Below are 9,929 nucleotides of genomic sequence, written 5' to 3' on the forward strand. Positions count from 1 at the left end.
AGTTATTTTTTAAGAGGCCGGGCTTTGCAGAAGAAATTCTTTGTCTTAAAAGATTTCTTTTGTGTTTTATTTCTTTCCACCCAAAGAGCGATTTCATGCACAAGCAATAAAATGAATTTTGTCTTCAGCTTATGCATTTTTACTACGCTAACCCTCCTACTCTCTTTCAATCTGAGCCTTCGTTCTTTCCTCTGCAAGGAAGTAATACGGGCATTTCTCGTTTAGTGACCGCATCGTTTAGCAACTGTCTCATTTAGCAGCCCTTCACATTTATGATGCTGATGAAAAAGTATCCTTTTATTGACTGTCTTTGCAGGTCTGTGAAGCAAAGGAAAGGTGAAGTCGGATCATGAGCAAAGTTGCATTATACTTCATGTAAATAAGCTCTCCGAGTAAACCAGACAGGAAACATGACCATTTGAGTTAAATCTACTTTATTATAAGGCTGTATTAACAGAATGTTGCAAGTCTGCAAGGATAAAATTCCTGTTGCCAGTTTTAATTGCAGAGCAGTTCCTAAATTTCTTCCTCTAACCGTTAAGCTTCTGTGGGCTCCTCCGTTTCTTATCTACCATCCTTAGGTAGAAGCACCTCTTTCCCTCGTCCCCCAAGGCCATCCACACTTTACATCAGCGGTTCTCAACCTATGGGTCGCGACCCCATTTGGGGTCGATCGCCCATTTTTGGGGGGTCGCCAAAGGCGGCGATCCGCCATTTTTCGCGGCGCCGTGCACGCGCACCGCGCATGGGGGTGGCGCTGCGCATACGCACCGCGCATGGGGGCCGCGCTGCGCATGCGCACCACGCATGGGGCGGCACCGTGCACACGTGCCGCGCATGGGGGGCAGCGCCACGCATGCACGCCGCGCATGGGGGGGCCGTCGCGTATGCGTGTCGCACGTGGGGGCCCCGCCCCCATGCGTGCGGCCCGGCGCATGCGCAGAACGTTTGTGTGACGGGGGTCGCCGTCACACAAACGTTGAGAAGCACTGCTTTACATCTAGCAACAGCTTCACTTAATGATCAAATTGCTGGTCCCAATTGTGCTTGCTAAACGAGGACCACCTCTACTCTTCCATGGATTCTTGACCCTTTGGGAACAATGAAATTTGAGGGTGTGTGTGTTTGTGTGTGTGTGAACTGTGGGGCCCTTGGTGCTCTCCGAGCTAGGTTGTTGGCTTGCAAACCTTTCATAACCCAGCTAGGTAACGTTGTCAGTACTAGAAGAGAGTGGGAGTTATGGAGTGAAAGAGGAGGACTAGAATTGTGGTGTCCTTGATGCTCTCTGAACTAGGTTGTTGGCTTGCAAAGGTTTCATAACCCCAAAGTTTTGTTAGTGCTAGAAGAGAGTGGGAGTTATGGAGTGGAGGAAGAGGAGGAGGAAGATGGTGAGGTCGTTAGTGCTATCCGATCCAGGCTCTTGGGTTGCAGACCTTTCACGACCCAACTAGGTAACATTGTCAGTGCTAGAAGCCAGTGGGAATTATGGAGAGGAGGAGGAGGAGGAGGAGGAGGGAGATAGTGGGGTCCTTGGTGCTCTCCGATTCAGGCTTGGCTTGCAGCGAGGCAACACCAGGGCTGCACAAGATTCACCCCTCCAGATGTTGCAGCACCTCCCTTTCCCAGCTGTGCAAGGTTGGGAAGCCACCTGAGAACTGCCCAGCCCTGGCAGAGCCCAGGATCAGGGGTAGGCGACCTTGGCTCTTTTATGACTTGTGCACTTCAATACCCAGAATTCCTGAACCAGCTATGCTGACTTAGGCCTTCTGCGAGTTGAAGTCCACGAGTCATAAAAGAGCCAAGGTTGCCTACCCCTGGCCCAGGTGGACCAACCCACCTGCAGGACACAGCCTTGGGGAGCCCCAGCAAGCCCACCTGGACTGGCCACTGCCCAGGGTTGCAAACCATTGGAGTCCCTGAACCCTCCCCCCCCCACGGGATGGATATGAGGGGGGGTTCCTCTTTGGCTCCAACCCCCCTCCGAACTACATTTCCCAGGGCCCTTGGCGGGCGGGGCGGGGCCTGAGCCCAGCTGGCTGCTCCGAGCAGGAACTCGCCCCGCAGCTCCGGCGAGGAAGCTGCTCGACATGCCTCTGCTGGTGGAAGGGCGGCGGCTCGACCCGGACCGGCCCCTCCGGGAGCTGCTGCGCGCCTTCCCGGAGCTGGAGGTGAGTGGGGGGTGGGTGGGGGTGGGCTCCCGCGCCCAGGTGAGGGCAGGCGATCGCCGCTGCGGGGCTCAGGTGCGCGGGGCGGGCAGGGGGGGATGGCTGGCTTTGGGGCTTTGAGAACCTCGCCCGGGAGATCCCCTCCCGGGCTGGCCTGCAAACTGGGGGCGTCTTTCTCTTGTGCAAAGCGGGGGGGAGTCCTTGGGGCAGGCGGGACTGGGGATCCCCCCTGGCACCTAGAAGGGGAATCTAGGTGTGTGTGTGTGGGGGGGTGGCAGGTATTTGCAAGGGGGTTTACCTGCGAGAGGGAGTGCCTGCCTGCCTCCCTCAAACTATGTTTTTGCCCCACCTGCTAAGCCAGTATTTCTCAATCTGGGTAGCCTTGAAGAGATGTGGACTTCAATTCCCAGAATGCCCCAGCCAGTCTGCTTTAAGAGAGATGTGGACATCAACGCCCAGAATTTCCCAGCTAGCATGCTTTAAGAGATACGTGGACTTCAACTCCGAGAATTCCCCAGCTAGCATGCTTTAAGAGATATGTGGACATCAACTCCCAGAATTCCCCAGCTAGCATGCTTTAAGAGATATGTGGACTTCAACTCCCAGAATTCCCCAGCTAGCATGCTTTAAGAGATATGTGGACATCAACTCCCAGAATTTCCCAGCTAGCATGCTTTAAGAGATATGTGGACATCAACTCCCAGAATTCCCCAGCTAGCATGCTTTAAGAGATATGTGGACATCAACTCCCAGAATTCCCCAGCTAGCATGCTTTAAGAGATATGTGGACTTCAATTCTCAGAATCGGAATGCTGCCTGGGGGGGAATCCTGGGAGTTGAAGTCCACACCTTTTCAAATTGACAAGGTTGAAAAACACTATGCTAAGCCATAATGGGACTTAATACGGTGGCCGAGTATTTTGCATGATCCCAAGCCCTTATGGCTGCAAACCCTGATTTGTGGGTGAACATAATGCCTAGATCCACGCGATTGGACCTTAGTGGGCTAGGAACATCCCATGATGGAGAGCGAGGTAGGCATATCATCCTGAGGATCTTGTGAATGGTATAATACACTTGGGGAGAGCTAGTTTGGCCTAGTGGTTAAGGCAGCAGGCTAGAAACCAATGTTGGCTTAGCTTGAGGCCTTAGTTCTTCAAACTAAGAGGAACTGGCTAACTTTTCAGGAATCTTCATAAAGTGCCCTAGCACCTCCAGGGATCCAGACTCATTCCCTATTCTCATAATTGATTCTTGCTTGTATGTTTGTGGGAATAAACTGGTACAGCTGAAGCAATTCCCAGTTTATGTGAAGCTTTCTTTGGTTTCCAGATCTTGGAAGAGGCGTTAGCTATGTTTCTTATGTTAGACGCCCAGATCAGAGAATTTTTGATAGCTGCTTTGCTGAAGCTGTGTTGTGTGTGAACCATGTACAAACAAAAACTCTTGTTCCCCAATCAGGAGCAAGCCAAACAGTTCCGCAGCCAACCTGCTCAAGCGGTGGGACCAAAAGGACTTCTCTACGTCCAGCAAAGAGAATTTGCTGCTACCACATCCAAAGATGGTAGGTGGACTTCGAGGGAGTGTAAACGCTCAGTTCAAGAGAAGACAGCCAAGATCTTACATGATGTTCTCCCGCTTTCTTGATAGGTTCCGTTTCCATTCTTGGCTCAGACGATGCTACAACATGCCATTTTGTGGTTCTGAGACACACAGGTGCTGCCATAACTGGGAAATCCCTGGTTTGGATCCCATGGTCTATAATTAGACATTTATAAAGTTTGAGGTTGCTGGTTTAGAACTGGAACACGAGCTTTATGGAAGTCCTTGAGACTGAAGTTTTTGTCCTCCTGGCTCCATTGTTTAGAAGAAGTACAACATAAACCCACAGATCTTGTCACAACCGGCCATAACTCCAGTGTCTTCCAGTTGAGCGATCTTCAGCTCCTCAAAATTCCTTTGGCTCATATATCTCTCACATGCGCTTTGATAAGTCTGTTCTAAATAGAGAAATGTTCTTTATAGTTATAGTTGCCCATAAGATGCAAATTCTCATATTATTATTATTATTTTTAGGGAGTGGAGCCATTTGTCTAACTCACTGTGATGGATCAGACACCGAAACAGAAGTTCTGCTGGTGATAAATGCAGTAAAAGTTCTTTCTCCAAGCACTGACTGTGGAAGGTCAGTTGTTTTTTGTTTTTTTTAAAATAGTTCTGTTAAATAATCTGGTGAAAAGTTGGGGCTTCATGCTTCTCAGCTGCCTTCTACCTCTTCAGCGTAATAGTTAAATTCGGGTAGTCCTCAAATGCTAAACCATTTGTTTAGCGAACATTTGAAATTACAGCAGCAGTGGAAAAAAATTATGACCGCTTCTCACACTAAGGCCATCACATCATCCCCATGGTTGCGTGATAAAAACTAGGATCCTATGGCTATAAGTCAAGTACTTATTTATAAATAACAGAATGTCCCTGATATGCATTCTATGTTGTAGTACTTATCCTGGACCAGAATAGATTCATAGTGAGAAATATGATGATGGTAATAATAATAAACAGGTGAGCTTTTAACAAACAGGTGAACTTTTAACATTCAGCCTGTTAATTCGAATTTAATCCAAAAGGGATTGAAAAATTGAATGTTTCTGGATTTTCTGTCTGCTAGGTTGGAGTTGCATCTGATTGGAGGTTTTTGTGATGACAGACGCCTGTCTCAGCGCCTTACCAGTCAACTCTTAAGTAAGTTTGTGTTTCGGTTTTGCTGGGGTCTTTGTGACATTTTGAGGTTCTCGTTGAAGTAGAATAAAGTTGGCCAGTTGCGTGAGCTAGTGGGAATTTTGTGGACTCCAGAGCACCCACCCACTCCCCAAAAAACATTTCTGCTTTAGGGCAAGGACTTACATGATGTAGGTTGAAATAAAGGGAGCCAATTACATTTATGGAGGAGAAGAGATCTGTTGGTGATGACTCATGTTGATACCTACAGAATATATGATACCATCGGTAGGAAGAGTACAATGCTGGACTGTTAGTTTTGGGTCAAAATTCCTCAGGATAATTTCCTTGGAACTGATTGGTTGATTGGATTTTTGATTAAGCTAGAAACTTCATGTCCTATGGAGTCTTGATTCAGGAATGGATTAATGGTAGTGGGCATAGGGGGGCAGTTGTCCTAGATGAGAAGCTGTGGGATTTGGTATCTTGATAATCCCATTTTGGAAATAGAGTGGAGCTACTGAAATATTTGAATAATAAAATCATCTTTCGTTGTAGTTTATATATTTTTTTTCCTGAGTGTATGAGTTCATGATCTTTCCTTTTGTGTTCTTAGGAGCGTTTGACCGTCTGCTAGATAATGTTTATTTGATGACATTCTGTGTCACAGGTAATTATATATATGTCTTTGACTTAATTGTCTTGTCTGAATCAGTTTGTAATGCAACCCACTCATGTTCTGAAATTTGGCCATCAATTTTACAATCCTGGGACCAGCAAAAAGTCCATAAAGCATTGCCACAATTTCATAAAAACATGACTTATTTTAATCTTGGTCAAATAAACCAACTTTACATCCCTTCCTTTTACTTACGAAGATCTTAATAATTCATTCATTCAAACGTTATTGTCGGATTTGATCTCCCTTCAATTCTTTGTCCTATTGCAAAGGAAAATTGTTTTCTCAACAAGGATTAGCTAAAGGAAGGATTAAATCTATGAGCTAATTTCTCCTCTAAGTTTCTGGGTGTGCTCAAGGGCCCTTAAAAATACTAGCAAGCTGGAATTCGTAATACGGCAGAAGGGAAAAACCAGAAAAACAATGCACTCTGTTCTGAAATGACCCAGCTGTGCCATGATTTCCAATTTATCACTTTTTTTTTGATAAAGTCAGTTTCTATGTGTTCATTTCAGAACTGAATGACCTTCAGGAAAATGGCAGGCATTTGCCATATATTTACGGAATTGGTGAGTTTAACGCTTCTTGCATTTGAGGTCAGGATTAAAAACTGTGGTTTACAATTGTGAGCTTGGATATGCCACCTTTATTTTATTTTTTTTTAAAAAATGACTCATTAAGATACCAATGAATGCAAATAAAAGGTGCATGTTTTGTTTAACACTTAAAGAGAGGCAGTTTCACAGGTTTTCCTGTCAGTCAACTCTCTCTGTCCTTCAGAAGGATCTTAATTTCTTATTGTGTGGCTCCTTCCCTTTCAGCTGCGAATGTTAAAACTGGTGAGATTTTCCACGCCACGTTTCCAGACCGAGGCCCTGATGAAGACATGCGGTCTGCCAGGGTCTTAGCAGGAGCAAAGGTTAGCAACGATTGTACAAAAGGATGAGAAAGGGAACAACGCTTAAAGATAAAACGTAGAAGAGAATATAGTAGCTAGGGAATGAATTACAGAATTCTTGATATTCTTTAAGCTTGGTTGTTTGCTTGTAGACATTTCCTTACCCAACTAGATATCATCAGTGTGAGGAACGGTGGGTGGGTGGGTGGGTGGGTGGGTGGATAGGTGGATAGACAGACAGACAGACAGACATAGACAGAGAAACAGAAAGACAGATGAGAGGATAGATGAGAGAGAGAAGATAGAGATAATATAGACACAGACAGACAGACAGACAGATAGATGAGAGGATAGATGAGAGAGAGAAGATAGAGATGATATAGATAGATAGACAGATAGATAGATATAGACAGACAGAGACAGAGATAGATGATATGATTTGATAGAGATAGGCAGGCAGGCAGACAGACAGACAGAAAGACAGATGAGAGGATAGATGAGAGAGAGAAGATAGAGAAGATATAGACAGACAGACAGACAGATAGATGAGAGGATAGATGAGAGAGAGAAGATAGAGATGATATAGATAGACAGACAGACAGACACAGACAGATAGATATAGACAGACAGAGACAGATGATAGATATGATTAGATAGAGATAGGCAGGCAGACAGACAGACAGACAGACATAGGCAGACATAATAGCTTGCCCTGTCATTATTGGCATGTGGTTTCTCCTGGGAGAAAACCGATAGGAGAGTTGGAGCAAGGAACTTAAATGAACATAAATAAGAATCAGAGAAAGATATAAATGGGAAGTGGCAACACAATGGGGCAGGATTAACACAGCATCTGGTTCTGCCAAGTAACCACGGTTTGTGCTGCGTTCGCTCCTGTTTGGTCTGCAGTAACCTGCTGAAACTGTATTATCTCTTGTAGATGATCAGCATTTATGACTCAAAGAAGGAACAACTTTGCATTGGGCCTTACTACTGGATGCCTTTTCCCCACGTGGATTTCTGGTTGGAGCAGAGCAACCAGAGCATCTTACAGGTAACTGGAGTTTGTCAAGGACATCAGGGACCCCAGCTGGAGAAAGCAAGGCTGAAAGATTGCTGAGTTCATATTCTATGTTAAGAAGAACTATTGTGGAGTCCTTGGTGCTCTCTGAGCTGGGTTATTTCCTTGCAGACATTTCATTACCAAAGTAGGTAACATCATCCGTGCTAAAGGGAATGCAGTTTGCAAAGGGGAGTAAGGAGAGAAGGAAGAGGAGGTGGAGGAGAACTGTGGACTCCTTGGTGCTCTCTGAGCTTGCTTGTTTTCTTGCAGATGTTTCATGACCCAACTAGGTGACATCATCAGGGCTAGTAAGGGAGTGGGGTTTGTTCTCTGTTTATATACCTGTGACCTGCCCTGCCAGTGTTGGTGGGCAATGAAACGTTGGCAATGAAAAGAAGCCAAGCTCAGAGAATTCTCACCAGTCAAGTTTCCTTACATATTCCTTTTCGTATCTTTGCAGAATCTCTCCACTTCGCCTCTGGCGGAGCCACCCCATTTTGTGGCCCACATCCGAGCTACTCTGCTCTATCTCAGAGAACATCCGTTCCCCGATAAGACTCTCTTCCCCACACAGAAACCTCGCCTCTACAAAAAAAATGCGGAGGGCTTGTGGGAGAGAGTCTCTGGCCAGATCTGACCCAAAGCAGAGGAACCAGGAGCGCTCTGGAAGTGAAAATCAAGGAAGGTTGTCAGAGACCTTCCCTGTGACGTGCACATTCACCTTTGTGAGCCCCACAGAGACATCGGGGAAAACCAGTCTGTGGCATTTACGTGGCGGTCTTGCGTGCCCACTCCAAATATCCCGTGTTTTCCAAAACAGCCAGCCAATTCGGTGCAAAATTAGGAAATCTTTACACATTTCATGAGGTTGGGTCCAAAGTTCTCAAGAACATAAAATGGGCCTCTGTAGTATTGCAAAGGAGGTGGAACCTGATTGTGTTACTCCCATCCTTGCTCCCTCAAGTTTTCTGGCTTTCATCATCTCTTCAGGACGTCAAAGTAGCCATTATGCTTCCTTCATCAGAGCTAGGTCCTTGATAAAATATCAGCTGGAGAACCTTCCCATGCTGCAATGAAGCGTTCTGGTCCCTGTTCTAGAGTACAGATGGTCTGATTCAAGGCCTGATCTGCTTCAGTAAGATTGGAATGACCCAACACGAGGACGCTTCAGGTAGGTTAGAACATGACCTTGACACAAGATGTTTCGGTGAAGACCTTCTGACCTCTCTGGAACTCTTCTCAGTAGTGTTGGAGGAGCTTTCAAATGAAGCTAGACCTTGTTGGTGCCACATCAGAAGAAGCTGCTCCAGACTAATAATAGAGATCTGTGTTGAGGCTCCGAGCAATAGCTGAAGAATGTTGACCATGACATTCTTCTTGGACTGAGGACCAAATGTATGCAAGCAAATATGTTGGGTGGGACTTGCCTACATACCTATCCTCTGATAGGGACTTTGGATCTTCATGCAGCTCAATGTGTGTGTGTGTGATTCTCCTCAATTCCTTTTTAAAGTTGATTTTTCTACCATGAATCTCCATAACTGGTCATTGTTCCAGCAAAAAAACCACATGGCTTCAGGTACGACTTTCAAGGCACACGTCTGTATGGACAACGTTCAAGTTTTTGTTCCGGCTTTTTCAGGCTGTACTTTTCTCCACTGTTCAGCTTCCTGTTCTGTCGAAGAGAAACTGAGAGAATCTGGCCTGAATCTCACTGTCGCTGTGTCTTGCAGCACCCAAGGTGGTGGGGTTTTCATTTAACCAGATCCATCAAACCGTTGAATGTAGCCAAAATAACATGACGATTAAAGGCAGTCCCCACTTAAATCTTCTCCATTTGCTTAAAAAAAAACATGTCTTTTATTATACCCATTTCTAAGCAAGGATCTGACCATTTTATCAAATGTGTTGGCTTTTGTTAACTAAACCCAAAAGCTTTTCCAAACACCTCTGCATGTAATGAAACTTTTAAAACTGTTTGATGATTTAATCTGGTTTTCTTTTGAAGTATTTATGTGTCTCTGAAGTAGGTATGTTTTTTCTTCGCTGTTGTTCTACAATTTCTGGACAAGGCTGAACATCCTCTGAGGTATTTGTGAATGTGCCAGACCTAAAGAAGCTAATTATAGGGAAGCAGCCATTGGAACTTCAGAACCTGGTTGTAAGTACCTTTGAGGGGTCCATTGTAATGTTGAATGATCACTAAGTGACTGATTGTTAAGCTGAGGACTACATGTGTGGCACTTTTAAGCTATATTTTTTAGCTGGATTCACCTACAGTGCTTAATTGTAAAGTGATATGGGGTGGTGATGGTGGTGACTAAGTGTAATTAACAATCTTGTTCAGTGAATAAAATACAATTCATTTAAGGGCAATAGAACAATTAAAAACCTAGATTGGTTACT

The 9,929-nt window shown here is 45.2% G+C and overlaps 1 protein-coding gene across 7 annotated transcripts in view; it reads left to right on the forward strand.

Annotated features, from left to right (window-relative positions):
• NTAN1 (N-terminal asparagine amidase) overlaps positions 1-9,899 on the forward strand; it is a 19,450-nt gene extending 9,551 nt beyond the window's left edge. For 4 of the 7 annotated variants that reach the window (XM_039360857.1, XM_039360859.1, XM_039360860.1 and 1 more), the window contains 9 exons: positions 3,627-3,729; positions 3,816-3,881; positions 4,242-4,350; positions 4,834-4,907; positions 5,500-5,553; positions 6,078-6,131; positions 6,384-6,481; positions 7,401-7,514; positions 7,984-9,899. In XM_039360857.1, the coding sequence (XP_039216791.1) occupies positions 3,627-3,729; positions 3,816-3,881; positions 4,242-4,350; positions 4,834-4,907; positions 5,500-5,553; positions 6,078-6,131; positions 6,384-6,481; positions 7,401-7,514; positions 7,984-8,160 (849 nt within the window). In that variant the 3' untranslated portion in view covers positions 8,161-9,899. Of the gene's footprint in view, positions 1-2,010; positions 2,169-3,626; positions 3,730-3,815; positions 3,882-4,241; positions 4,351-4,833; positions 4,908-5,499; positions 5,554-6,077; positions 6,132-6,383; positions 6,482-7,400; positions 7,515-7,983 lie in introns of those variants that run through there. The other 3 variants (XM_039360863.1, XM_039360864.1, XM_039360858.1) reach the window with 3 other exon arrangements.
• Positions 9,900-9,929: the final 30 nt, after the last annotated feature.

This window comes from Crotalus tigris, unplaced genomic scaffold (assembly GCF_016545835.1).
Source record: "Crotalus tigris isolate CLP2741 ecotype Arizona unplaced genomic scaffold, ASM1654583v1 scf7180000019173.45859301935:6455823, whole genome shotgun sequence".
NCBI classification, from domain to species: domain Eukaryota; kingdom Metazoa; phylum Chordata; class Lepidosauria; order Squamata; family Viperidae; genus Crotalus; species Crotalus tigris.